Here is a 14,292-nt window from a genome sequence, read left to right as displayed (position 1 = left end):
GTGTGCTGTTCAGGGTGGAAGGTGTGTGCTGTTCAGGCTGGAAGGTGTGTGTTGTTCAGGGTGGAAAGTGTGTGTTGTTTAGGGTGGAAGGTGTGTGTTGTTCAGGGTGGAAAGTGTGTGTTGTTTAGGGTGGAAGGTGTGTGTTGTTCAGGGTGGAAGGTGTGTGTTGTTCAGGGTGGAAAGTGTGTGTTGTTTAGGGTGGAAGGTGTGTGTTGTTTAGGGTGGAAGGTGTGTGTTGTTCAGGGCACGGAGACGGGGGTTGTCTTCGAGAGGAGATTTGATAAGATTTCCTCGTTCGAGGAGGAGACTGGAACTCCACCATGAATGCACAATCAGACAGAAGGGGGGGTTACACCCGCATGGGAGTTGCATCTTGTGAGCCCTCACATTTTAAATAGTTTTTCTGATCACCGTGTCACAGTCGGGCATTCATCACCAGTCCGACGGGCCCAAAAGATCAGCATCTTGGGAATCCAAACCGTCATGTGGCACGGTGGCACAGTGCATTGCACTGCTGCCTCACAGCAAGAAGGTCCTGGGTTCGATTCCCGCCTGGGGCGCTGTTGGCACCGTGCTCCGGTGGGTTATCTCTCGAATAGGAGCCTTTCTGTGTGGAGTTTGCATGTTCTCCCCGTGCTCACATGGGGTTTCCTCCACCTCACGTCAGTAAGGACCCCCCCCCAAAAAACATGCACACATCATTGTCTGACCACCAATGGACACTTATCACCTGGTCCCCGGGCACGTCCACGTACGCTGCCCACTGCTCCTGGCTGTGCCCCCGGAGGAAGGACAAGCCAGGATGGGTCAAAAGCAGAGAATCCATTTCACCGGCCACCATCAAAAGCATGTGTTATAGTGTGGTGTGTTGCGTGATAAATAAAGACTGTTTCTTCTTCTTTAATCCAACACGGACCTCCTGCAAATTTCTGCTTGAGTTTTGAGGAGCTTCAGGTGATGTGGAGGGAATGCAGAAGGGGACGCGGAGGGGGACGCTGGCAACGTGGCCACATTAGGAATTTGTGCACATTGTTCACTGCTTTCTAAACAGCGGAGGCTTGGACGTGGTCGGAACATCACCCTGTAGCACAGAGCGGAGAGGGATGGATGGAGCGTGCAGAGTGCTAGGGGGAATGTCTGCCGGGCCAGGCAAAGGGGGAGCTTGGAAGTTGTGTGCGGGTGTTAATTGGGAGAGGTGGTGTGGTTCCGAAAAAGTAATACTTGCAATTGTATGTAAAAGAAAAGGCTTATTGTTATTTTAAATATGTTCTTAAAGTTATTTCCAAGAGAACGTTTAGCTGGCTGTGACAGTGATATACAGTGGTTTGATGCTGCCGACAAAATGTAAAACGCAGACCAATCAATGATGTAATGTAGTGTAATGTAATGTTGTGTAATGTCATGTAACGTCCTGTAATGTTGTGTAATGTAAACAAATGTAATATAACGACATGTAATGCAGTGTATAGTAATGTAATGTAATGTAATGTGGTGTAATGTAATGCGATTTAATGTTATGTAATGCAGTGTAATGTAATGTCATCTAATGTGGTGTAATGTAATATAATGTAATGTTGTGTAATGTTATGTTGTGTAATGTGATGCAATGTTATCAAATGTAATATAATTAAATGTAAATGTGTGCAGTGTATAGTAATGTGATATAATGTGATGTAATGTACTGTAATGGGGTGTCATATAATGTAATGTAATCTAATGTGGTGTAATGTAATGTTGTGTAATGTGATGTAATCTAATATAATGTTTTGTTGTATAATATAATGTAATATAATGTTGTGTAATATAATGCTGTGTAATGTAATGTAATATAATCACTCAACTGTTACTTACTATTCGCACTCGAAAGTGTCACAAAACTCACTTTGTGTTTTTCCTTTCCCTACATCCCTTTCCCCTTCTCTGCCCACTTTTCAACTGTTTCTTTATCCCACTACTACTTTTCAAGTGTCTCCCTTCGTGATCACACACACACACACACACACACACACACACACACACACACACACACACACACACACACACACACACACACACACACACACACACACACACACACACACACACACACACACACACACACACACACGGAGATCTGGCAAACGTCTTTTTGCTGCAAAAGCATAATTGACAATGAACAAGCTGTTCCGTCTTGAGAGGCTTTTCACAGTCGGCGCCAGACGACAGAACATATTTAAATATTCGCTTAATTATTTAGAGGAACAAGTCATTAAACAATGGAGGCAGGAGAGACCCAGCCCTTCTCTGGAAGCTCCACGGGGAAACTGGACACTAAAAGGAATCCTGCCTTCGGGGTTTTCGTGATGAGTTCAGTTCATTTGCATCGTCCTGTAATCACACTGACGATCCGTTGAGTCTTTGTTAAAATTGAGTCAATGGAACATAAGTATGAACTTCAAACTTCAAACATGGTACTTCATACAAACCAGCCTGCACACTGGGGACTCTCTGAATCTTTGGCATTGGGATGCATTTCGCTTTTGTAACCGCTCGTCCGTATGCCGACCCTGACCTCAACCCACCAAACCCGTATCTTAGTTGAACCTCTTGTGCCTCTCTAGCCTTCTTTCATCTTCTCCACCTCAACTTGTCTTCTCCAACCTGACACGTAAACGTAATCACCTCCAACCTGACACCTCAATCTTCTCCAACCTGGCACCTCAACTTAGTCTTCTCCAACCTGGCACCTCAACTTAGTCTTCTCCAACCTGACACCTCGACTTAATCTTCCCCAACCTGACACCTCAACTTAATCTTCTCCAACCTGACACCATAACTTAGTCTTCTCCTACCTGAGACATCAACTTAGTCTTCTCCAACCTGACACCAAAACTTAATCTTCTCCAACCTTATACCTACATTTAATCACCTCCAACCCTAACCCTAAACTTGGTCTTCTCCAACCTGAAACCTAAACTTAGTCTTCTCGAACCTGTCACCTCAACTTAGTCTTCTCCAACCCTAACCCTAAACTTAGTCTTCTCCAACCCTAACCCTAAACTTAATCTTCTCCAACCTGACACCTCAACTTAATCTCCTCCAACCTGACACCTCAACTTAGTCTTCTCCAACCTGACACCTAAACTTAATCACCTCCAACCTGACACCTAAACTTAATCTTCTCCAACCTGACACCTCAACTTAGTCTTCTCCAACCTGACACCTAAACTTAATCACCTCCAACCCTAACCCTAAACTTGGTCTTCTCCAACCTGATATCTAAACTTAGTCTTCTCCAACCTGACACCTCAACTTAGTCTTCTCCAACCTGTCACCTCAACTTAGTCTTCTCCAACCCTAACCCTAAACTTAATCTTCTCCAACCTGACACCTCAACTTAGTCTTCTCCAACCTGACACCTCAACTTAGTCTTCTCCAACCGGACACCTAAACTTAATCTTCTCCAACCTGACACCTAAACTTAATCACCTCCAACCTGACACCTAAACTTAATCTTCTCCAACCTGACACCTCAACTTAGTCTTCTCCAACCTGACACCTAAACTTAATCACCTCCAACCCTAACCCTAAACTTGGTCTTCTCCAACCTGATACCTAAACTTAGTCTTCTCCAACCTGACACCTCAACTTAGTCTTCTCCAACCCTAACCCTAAACTTAATCTTCTCCAACCTGACACCTTAACTTAATCTCCTCCAACCTAATACCTCAACTTAATCTTCTCCAACCTGACACCTAAACTGAATCTTCTCCAACCTGACACCTAAACTGAATCTTTTCCAACCTAATACCTCAACTTAATCTTCTCCAACCTGACACCTCAACTTAATCTCCTCCAACCTAATACCTCAACTTAATCTTCTCCAACCTGACACCTAAACTTAATCTTCTCCAACCTAATACCTCAACTTAATCTTCTCCAACCTGACACGTATACTAAATCTTCTCCAACCTAATACCTCAACTTAATCTTCTCCAACCTGACACCTAAACTTAATCACCTCCAACCCGACACCTAAAGTCACTGATCTGTAAAGCGATACCTCAACTTAAAATACTGGGCTGTCTTTGGACTATACATTATAACGCTGGAAGAGTTTTTTTTGTTTTCTTGCAACCGGTTAATACCACACGGCAACTACACAGTAAATACACGACACTCGGAACGAGTGAAACAAACTACGAGAGCTAAAAGAGCTCCTGAGAAGTTGGAGAAGAAATAAACTGTGTTAAAGCAGCACGCGAGTCCAGGAGCAGAGAGGGGCGGGAAGCCTTTTTGGTTTTTTTTCTTTCATTTAAATGCTGATTTGTTCTCAATCCACCCAATGTACATAACATCATTCAACACACACCTGGAAAGTAGCCTCGTCTGTGTGAGTGCGTGGAAATGAACAATTTATATTTTCCATTAACTCCCCCCAAAATGCCTTGCTGCTGAGAGTAGGCGAACAAACGTGTTTTTGAACAAATCCTCAAAATGAATTCTGCGTGCTGAATAATCACACCACACCGTTCATCCCAACGCAGGCACCAAGAGGAGACGAAGCAGACGGAGCCTGTTTTCGGGAACCGGTAAATATCCCGCCGCGCAAAGGTTTTGGGGTTTGACAATAAAGAAGCTAATTTCCTTATTACATTATAATATATCCTGCGTGGACGGAACGTGATTGAACTACCACGCGGACGGACTGTTGAATATTCACCTGACCTCTGAGTAGAAAACAGAGCTTGTCAAATGAATGAGGTATCAGTGACGGAAGGGACAGGGAAGTACCAAAACCAGACGTGATCAAAGCAGTTATCTTGTAATTCTCAAATCCTTTTGAATAGCACTTGATAATTGATCATTGATTTTTTGGGGTTTTTTTTATATTGTTTATAGTGCTTACCTTGATATGCTCTCAATTTTCTGCTGTCCCCTTTTTTGCTGCTGGAACAATGTAAATCTCCCCGGTGTGGGACTAATAAACGGTTTATCTTATCTTATCTTACAATTGTATGTTTTATGTCAGTAATCTACAATTGTAAAATTCAGTTTAATAGATTACTCGTCTATATTGTACAGTAATGCAGATAACATTTGAATTCAACTTCATTTGAAATTAGAATTAGTATGGAATAATAATTCAAGATCACAAACACTTTCTGCCTTTTCATCACAGTTTGTAAAGTGTAGTTATAGGAAGATGTTTATACATGACATTTATTACCATAAAAATAATTGTATTTTTTATTTTAAACTATATGTTGTCACTCTTGTAACTTACCTTGCTGCCTTAAAGTACATCCAGAGTTTCTGTGACGGTAGATGTTGTTTCTCGTATATGTCATTTACGATGTATTTACGTTGATTAACGATAGTCGTATAATTTACGTATTTATTTAACAAGGTTGAGTTTTTAGTTGGATTACATTTGCAGTAAATTCGGTTTCCATGAAATACAAAAAATGTTGTGATATTTCAATTACCATTGCACAGCTTCTAATTTTCTGACGCCACCTTAGATTTTGAACTCATCACTGAGTCAGACCTTTCAGTGTTTGAGGGACTCGCTGACAACATTTTAAGGATTATTTTCATTTATTTTTTTCATAAATCCGACACAGTAATGTGGACCACAGATTTAGAATATCAGCTGAACAGATCTACTGACATCTAGCAGGTAAGAAGCTCTATAAATATACATGTTAATCCATACTTTGGTAACTTCTCCACCGGAAAGAGTGCACACTTTGTGCACAGAGACAGAGAGGGGGGGGGCAGAGAAGAGAGAAAGAGAGAGGGGGGGAGAGGGAGAGAGGGAGAGAGGGAGGGAGAGGGGGAGAGGGGGAGAGAGAGAGAGAGAGAGAGGGGGAGAGAGAGAGAGGGAGAGGGGGAGAGGGGGAGAGAGAGAGAGAGGGAGAGAGAGAGAGAGGGAGAAAGGGAGAGAGAGCGAGAGGGAGAGAGGGAGAGAGAGGGAGAGAGAGAGGGAGAAGAGGGGGGGGATTATGAAACAGTTGGGTTGCACGCAAACACAATTTTGTGTTTATGTTTTTGTGTTGGATAAATAGCAAGAAGGAGGCAGAGCGTGAAGGAGCGACAGGGAAGGGCAGAGAGAAAGGGAGGATGAAAGAGGGGGAGAGAGAGAGAGAGGGTTAGAAAAGGACAATGGGCGATTTAGGGTGACACCAGTCATGACCCAAAATGAACCAGAGGCACTGGAACGCAATTACCGGCGACCAGGCCGAGGCGGCGTGCGGCCAGGGGCGCCTGCCGCTGCGCGCGTCGGTCGCTAGGGGCAACCGCACGGCACAGCGGGGGGCCTACTCGGAACGAACTCCCCAATACAACACCATTTTTATTCTCACTTAACGTCCGTTTCCACGGACCGTGTAAAGCGCCACGGAAAACCAGTGGCGCGAAGGGGAGCAGCGGCGGGGCAGGAAGACGCGCTGGGGCGGGAGCGGGGGGGCGCGGGCCTGCCGCGGCGCCACTGAAGCCGCGCCAATCACATCCCTCACCCCAGGCCCGGCGGCCAACGGCGTGTGTTTACACAGCCACCGCCTTCTAAACGAATGACGCACGTTGGTCGCGCGACTCTGAGGGGGCTGACGCCGGGAAGCCCTTCCTCTCCGGCCGCGAGTTCGGCGAAATCACAGGAAATGGCAACAAAAAAAATAAAAAATAAAAAAAAAGGAAGGAGGCGGCGATGTCTCCCGCGGCAGCAGCTTCCCCTGCCCCCCCCCCCCCCCGGCCACAAAATACATGGGACTGCGCGCGAAATTGTGTGGAGGTGAAAACGTTTGGAGACGGAGCAGGGGCACCCGCGTTCAGGGGATCTGGGCACAGCTCTCCAAGCCCCTCTTTTACCGGATAACTTGATAGCACAACTCCCCCGTCCGGACATTGAAATAAATAAGATGCGTGCAAGCAGATCCCCGTCCCTGCTGCACAACGCCTCTTTGCGGCAAGACACAATGGTGCTTTTGGGAAGTGCAGTCCGGTGCGGTCTGGACTCCAGCCAACGCGAGGACGTCGGCTCTTAAAATAGATGAAAGACTTGAGTTGTTCAACGGGACGCCGGGCGCTCCCCTCCTCGGCAGGGGGGGCTTTGCTCGCCCACTTCCTACCTTCTCCTGGGTGGGCTCCGACCCACACACGCTGGTGATGTTGGGGAAGACATCCGTCCAGCCGCCCGCCGTGCAGTTCCTGCTGATGTTTCCTGGGAGGGGGCAGAGGAACAGGGCGTCAGGTCTCTCCCCCACAGCTCACAGGCGAGGTGTGAACCGCGGCGGTGAGTGAATTACACCCACAACAACTTTGAAAACGTAAAGTCAGTGTTTGCAGACGGACGACATCCCTGATGAACGGAGGAGAGGTGCAGCTCTGGGCTCGCAAGAGGCGACAAGTGGCAAAAAAGTGTAATCTGTGGTAATGTGTAGACAGCTCCAGGTGTCTCCGGGTACCTCCAGGCATCTCCAGGTACCTCCAGGTAGCTCCAGATATCTCCAGGCACCCCTAAGTACCTCCAGGTATCTCAAGGTATCTGCAGGAACCTCCGGGTTACTCTGGGAAACTCAAGGTATCTCCAGGTACCTCCAGGTAACATCAGGTGTTTTCAGGTACCTCCAGGTACTTCCGGTATTGCCTGGTATCCCAATATGTGCTGTTTCTCTAGGTACCTCCAGGTAGCTCCAGATATCTCTAGGTACCCCTAAGTACACCCAGGTATCTCAAGGTATCTGCAGGAACCTTCCGGTTACTCTGGGAAACTTAAGGTATCTCCAGGTTCCTCCAGGTAACTTCAGGTATTTTCAGGTACCTCCAGGTATCTCCAGGTACTTCCGGTATTGCCTGGTATCCCAATATGTGCTGTTTCTCTAGGTACCTCCAGGTGGCTCCAGATATCTCCAGGTACCCCCAAGTACCTTGAGGTATCTCAAGGTATCTGCAGGAACCTCCAGGTAACTCTGGGAATCTCCAGGTATGTCCAGTTATCTCCAGGAACGTCCAGGTAACCGCATATAGGCCCAGGTATCTCCTGGTATCTTCAGCTCCTCAAGGTTCCTCCAGGTCTCTCCGAGCATCCGGCCTCCACGGATCTCCTCCGACAAACAGCTTGATCCGTCTTCAGGTTCCACTTGTTGGACTCTCATGCCACTTCCTCTCTCTCTTCTCTTTGTGATAAGCTTCACAAGTCTCCCTGATTTGCTTTCAGAATTTGTTCAATTTTGTTTAAATTCTTAAACTTTTAACTTTATTGATGCACTTAAGTCACATAAACTAGCCTTGTGGATCGTATCAGATACTTCAGGTGAATGTTAACACGTTCCAGATTGGAGGAAGTGTTTATTTCCCTGCTAACACAATACACAGAGGAGGTAAAAAAAACAAAAAACCAAAAAACAACTTAGGCAGCAACAAGTTTTACTCCTAAAGTTATAGTACCTATTACAATTATTTTATCCCATTTCCTTTGAGAAGTGCAAAAAAAAAAAAAAAAGAAAAGAAAACAGCGGTGGGGAAATGACAACCTTCATCTCCCTTCATCTTTGATTACACCGACTTGTTGTTGTTGACCACGCTCGTCTGGCTCTGGACTCTCTGTATCGAGCATTTTTTCGTTTGAATACAAATTGAAAAGCGTATTTTTGTTTGTACTATTGCCTTCCTCTGTCATTATTATTTTCTTCTGCGTGAAGTAATTTTCAAACCTTTCCAATTTGCCGCCGCACAGGGGGCGAGAATACAGAGCGGGGAGCGCGGCGACAAAAAAAAAAAAAAAGCTAAAAAGAGAGAGAAAGAGAAGGGGGGGGGCGGAGGGGGAGTCGTGCGAGACCCTCGTCCGACGGACTGACCAATTGAAATGTCTCCGAGTGCTTCACGTAAACTCAGAAATAATGTCCTACTCAAATTACGCGCCGCGTGATCCCAAGGCTTTTTAACCGACCCCCCCCCCCCCCGTCTCCATAATCTGAATTTAGTGGAGAGAACTCCGTCGGGCACATGAGTCGAGTCACTAACGATTTGAAGTTCTGCGTCAGAGGACGTGACGCGATTTATCCGCAGCGCGGGCGGAAAATGGCGTCCGGGGGAATACAAGCACCGTGACGACTGTCCATCATGCACGATTTACTTATCTGGAGCAGCAGTTCCCAACCTGAGGGTATTGCAAGTGGAAGCGGGCCGCCAAATCATCGATCTTATTGAAAAAAAATCGAATCAAAAAATGATTAATGACAAAAACAAAACAACCTATAATTTCATGGTATTTTTTTTTTCTTTAAAACCTTCAAAAATGCGTCATCACTGACAGATAGGAGCTCATGCACGGGCGTACTACGTCCAAGCCGGACCGCGACTGAAGCGCACCCGTACGTCTTTTAACTTGCGGCGATAATCCAAATGGATGGTTGGCTGGCACCAGGCACACTGAGGAGGAAAGACGGCATTGGTACAGCAACCACAAGACAAGACAAGTCCCGGCGGGACAGTCCCGCCTGTCAAACAAGAAAGAAAGTGTAGCGCTGAATATTTATCGTTGGGATTCTTTTGGACAGGCACGGAAGACAAACAGTTACCGCCGCATGCGGTGCGTTCCGACGTTTTATCAAACCAAGCTCCGAGGCCACGTCACCTGCGCCGTCGCCTCCACACCAAACACCAGCAGTGCGCGCCCAGGCCGCTCGGATGTTCCCATAATAAACTCAAGGAGCGTCAGGGCGAGGAGAAAGTCAGGGAACCGTCACGATTGGGCGCCGAGAGCGCAGATCCCGATCCGTCTGACGGCGCCGTGCGGCTTCTGACTTCTTTCCCGACGACGTACCTCGGTGGGATCGAGCTTTTCGGCGGCTTGTGGCGTCGGAGACGAGAAACAGGAGTAAAGTGAATGTTGATCCAGATCTTCACCTGAGACTCGTCCCGTCGGCCAGACGTCAAGCAGCTGGTGTCTCCAGGGCAAAATTGTGATTTTGTGGTGGAAATATATATATATATATATATATATATATATATATTTCCACCACAAAATCACAATTCTTTCGTGTATGTACATTTATTTAAATTTTTTGGTGTTGTTTGTTTCACACTTGCAATGTAAATGCTTGTTTACCACTAAAATTGAAGAGAGAGAGAGAGAGAGAGCGATAGAGAGAGAGTGAGACAGTGGGAGAGAGACAGAGAGAGACAGCATTAGGCGCCGGACAGAAAGAAGGTTCTGGGTCCGAATCCTTGCCCTGTCTTCCTCTGGGTGACCCCGCCCCCAAAGGGCCAGACACTCCCACCCCTGAGCAAGGCACCGGTCAGGATCTGGAGTCGCTGCTACGTGGCCGCCCACTGCTGGGAATTCTAGAATGTCTATGGTCAGATATTGGTAATAATACGAGAATTAATTGTAATAAAGTCAACACTGGGGAAAAAGGGCTTGAGATGGAAACTCGGTTGCATTGTGGGACGCAGGGCTTGGAGCAGAGATCTCCCTCTGAGTTCGGGTGGCGGCTTTTCTTTTCCTTCTCTTCCCCTTTACGAAACGATCGGCTGTGAAATACTTTCACATTTTCAAAAACATTTATTTACAAGAAAACAGAAAAATAAAAAAAACACGTTGCAAAACACGCAGCGTAAACATCGAACCGCGCAGCGGAACTCCGGGGGGAAGGCGACCGGGAATCCATCTCGCCCGCCAGTTTGTGTAAGGCCTCTCTGAGTCATGAGCGTCCTCCCCAAAAGCTCCGTCCGGCTCCCCGCCACCTCCGATTCATCCAGGACGGACGGCGCCACGCTGTGTTACCATTCCACCGCCGACTGTTTTAAACAGCGAGGCTCCGAGCGCGCCGCTGAGAGGCTCCTGTTCTAAACAACGGCGGCAGGAGCCACTTTAGGCGCGGACGCTTCCAGTGCGAGGACAGCTCCACGCATTTTTTAAAACGGGAGTCAAGGCCCCGGAGACATCCAAGCGAAGGGGGCGGAGCCTCAGAGCCCAGTCTTAGATTTCTTTGGCAGTTCACGGAGCTTTTTTTTTTTTTCTTTCTCTCTCTTCTTCATTCATCATCGGACATCTGGTCCGGACGCCGGCGCCCTGCACAGTGCTGCGGCGGACGACTGGGCGGCAAACTCCCCGGGACTGGCATGACGGGGGCCCCGTTCGCGTCGGTTTATCTCTACGGCCATTCGTCACAGCGCAGTCTGGAAAGGGCTCCGCCGGCTCGGCGTTTCACAGAGGAATCAACGTCACGGTCTCGTCCTGACCCCCGGCTGGGCCAGGGGAAAAACTCCCCGGGGAACCGAACAAGGGAGAAACCTTGAGAAGGGGCCACAGGATGAGGAACGCCCCTTTCCAAATAATAAACGACATGATATGTTACATTTCACTGGAGCGTAGAGCGTGGAGTCTGCAGCCATCTGCTTCTGACCACGGCTTCGACTCCAGCCCCAAGCCCAGAAGCAAGATTAAGACTGATGTTCTTTATCCAAACGGATCAAATCCCCCAAATTTTAACATCACATCGCCGTAGCGCCTGCGATCGACGTTGTCAGCGTCAGCTGCGTTTACCCATCCACACACAGGCAAATGAGTGATGAGTTCTTTATAATAATAATGTGTACTTTATCTATCCCCGGGGGGGAAATGAGTTCTCTGCATTAACCCACCCCAGCATCCCACGTATCCCACCCACCTGCCGGCGCCCGGGGAGCAGCGCCTCAGCACACTGCCAGCGGGGGATCGAACCGGCAATCTCCCGATCACACCACCGCTCCCCCTATTTACTCAGCGCGGCGGGAACGCTCCGTTCTGATTTGTGCTGTAGCTGCAGTCCGTTGTTTCTGAATAAGGAGCGCCGGTTTGTTGATAATGACGGTTGCCACCGGCAACCACTCCACCGTCCGGTTCCCATTCAGCGTCGCACGTCAAGATGAGCGTAAATGTAAAATTAAGAACAGTAAATAGGTTTGTCATAGCAGGGTGAAGTTAGCGTCTTTGTATGTGAAATTCAAATCAATGGTCAATGCATTCACTCATTTTGTGACATTTTGGTAAAATTCGTGGGATAATGTGCGGCCAGCTGGTCAATATTGGAAAACAAAGCCTCCACTTTGAGGAATGAGTTATTTTACCGATAACGAGCGGCTGGCTGCACATTATGCCGCACGTAGAGACAAGGTGTGCAGATGATTTGTTTGCTGATTCTATCGTAGGCGGCGGTCTGTTGTGGATACGTTTTCAAACAAGCTTTAATGACTTTGAGAAGCTTTGCACATGTTCCCGCAGCAGCTCGTGCATATTCATCTGATGCAGCTTCATCTCTCTACCAAGGTTATCGTCTCAGGAGGTTTTATTTTCCTAATTTATCTGTTGTATTATGGTTTCGCCCTTTGGCAGCAGTCCCCCGATTGCCGGCAAAGCCTGATTTTCAGACATTTTTAAAAAAGGCGTCGTCTGGTGTGAACGGAGCACACTGCAGACGCTCTTCCATATGATGTCACATCCAGATTGTTGACAAGGAAAAATATTTTCCCCTAATCGCTGCTGACCCATCACCTGACCCGCGGCGGGAGCAACATGGCGTCCGTCCGACCTCGGGTCACAAGCTGCTCCACTTTCCCGCGCCCAAAGTCTGAACAGTTAAAAACCCCCGAAGGTCTGGAGCCGAGCAGGGGGGGGGGGGGGGGGGGATTACATAACTTTGAGTCATGGACAGAAATGGGAACATGGCGGGGGGGGGGGGGTTCAAAAAACGATCCACCCTTCCATCCATCCATCCATCCTCTCTCTCTCTTGGAGTGTGCATTAAATCAACAGTGGCTTCTAGAGGAATCAAAAGTTGCTTTAATTAAAAGCCGGACGGAGTCGACCGACTCATCACGCACGTTCCAGGGAGCTCGGTCGCACGCGCTGCTGTCGGGCCAAACGCTGCTCAGTGGTTGGGTTTTTTTTTTTTAATGAGGTGGAGGAGAACCAGAGGTTTTCCATGAGGGTGGTTTTATGGTCAGAAATTTGGGAAAAAAGATTTTAAAAATAAAAATAAAAATAAAAACCCACCGTTGCGGCCGAACAAGGCCTTGAGGACCCGCGGACAGGGGATGGTGACCGTCTCTCCGACCTCGGCCCGATCCCAGCATGCGATGTTGTCCCACGTCGCTCTGCAGCCCGACCCTGGAGTGAGGGGGACAGGGAGGGACAGACAGACAGACGGTAAATAGAATAGTTAGTTATATTGATTTTATTGTTTGATTCATTCCATTCAAACTTCATACTTAAAGTTGTAATCCGTAAAAAAAAAAAAAAAAAAAAAAAAAAAAAGTGTTTAAAAAACACCATGTTTATTTAGCTGGCACTTTTTGAGAAACAGCCATTTAATGTGTTTGCGTTCCGCATGTGCTCCTCTACACGGTGTTTCCATTGTTTCGTGCCGGGCTCCGCCGCATGCGCAAGGAGGGAAAAGCAGCGGCGGTGAATCTGGTGCAGCAGCGCAGCTCGTTGCGGTCGGTGAGCTGTGGATGTGGAGGAACATTCACAAAAAAGAAACAAAAAATAAACCTCCACCTCTTGGAGTCGCCAAGAAAAACGAATCCACAGATCAGAAGGAAAACATTTGGAGGAAGGAAAGCGACGACGAGCGAAGGCGGGTGGAAGGAAAACGCAGGTTGGAAGTTCCAAATGGAATTACAGAATTTAGAGCGTAAATTGGAGCATAATCCAGCCAACACAGACAATTTCATGGATTTATACTTTAAGCGGTGCGGATGATTTCAGTTAATAGATGGGAAATAATAGATCAGCGTAACAAACAAAACCAAAAAATCCTGTCAAGGCCGCGTTGCCGAGAGAAAACACCAAAAAAAACAATATAAAACCACAATGGCTGCGCTGGGTAAATTAACACTACAGAACTGTCCCCATTATCACATAATAACATAACGTGTCAAATTCCACAATCATATGGTTCCATTCAAATTTACAGGGAATGAATTAATAATAAAAATAAAAATAATTATTATTATTATTGTTATTATTATTATTATTATTATTATTATTATTATTATTATTAATAATAATAATAATAATAATAATAATAATAAAAATAAACAGAAACAAAACAGTGAATTCACAGTGTTGATATTTCCCTAAAATCCCCATATGGTGCTAGTACGGTGCAGGCTGCGGCGTCACTCTGCAGACTACGACCTCGTCCTCAAATGAGTTCTCCCAAAATGTGTCATAGACGTGCGGCTAAAAGGCTGATGCTTCGCTGCCAACAGGGCTATCAACAGGCAAAAAGCCTTTTAGCGGACACACACGCACACACACACACA

General features: G+C 46.9%; 1 protein-coding gene across 1 annotated transcript in view; it reads right to left on the bottom strand.

Annotated features, from left to right (window-relative positions):
* LOC307237926 (vasoactive intestinal polypeptide receptor 2-like) overlaps window positions 1-14,292 on the bottom strand; it is a gene marked incomplete at its 3' end in the record, with an annotated part of 58,426 nt that overhangs the window by 17,906 nt on the left and 26,228 nt on the right. Inside the window, exons 3-4 of the mRNA XM_080010729.1 lie at window positions 13,019-13,132; window positions 7,110-7,201 (exon numbers count right to left, since the gene is read on the bottom strand). Of these exons, the coding sequence (XP_079866855.1) occupies window positions 7,110-7,201; window positions 13,019-13,132 (206 nt within the window). The remainder of the gene's footprint in view (window positions 1-7,109; window positions 7,202-13,018; window positions 13,133-14,292) is intronic.

The sequence above is a fragment of the Zeus faber genome (assembly GCF_960531495.2).
Source record: "Zeus faber genome assembly, chromosome: 12".
Classification (NCBI taxonomy): Eukaryota; Metazoa; Chordata; class Actinopteri; order Zeiformes; family Zeidae; genus Zeus; species Zeus faber.
Note: the sequence above shows the minus strand (reverse complement) of the source record. Positions and strands in the feature narration are given on the sequence as shown.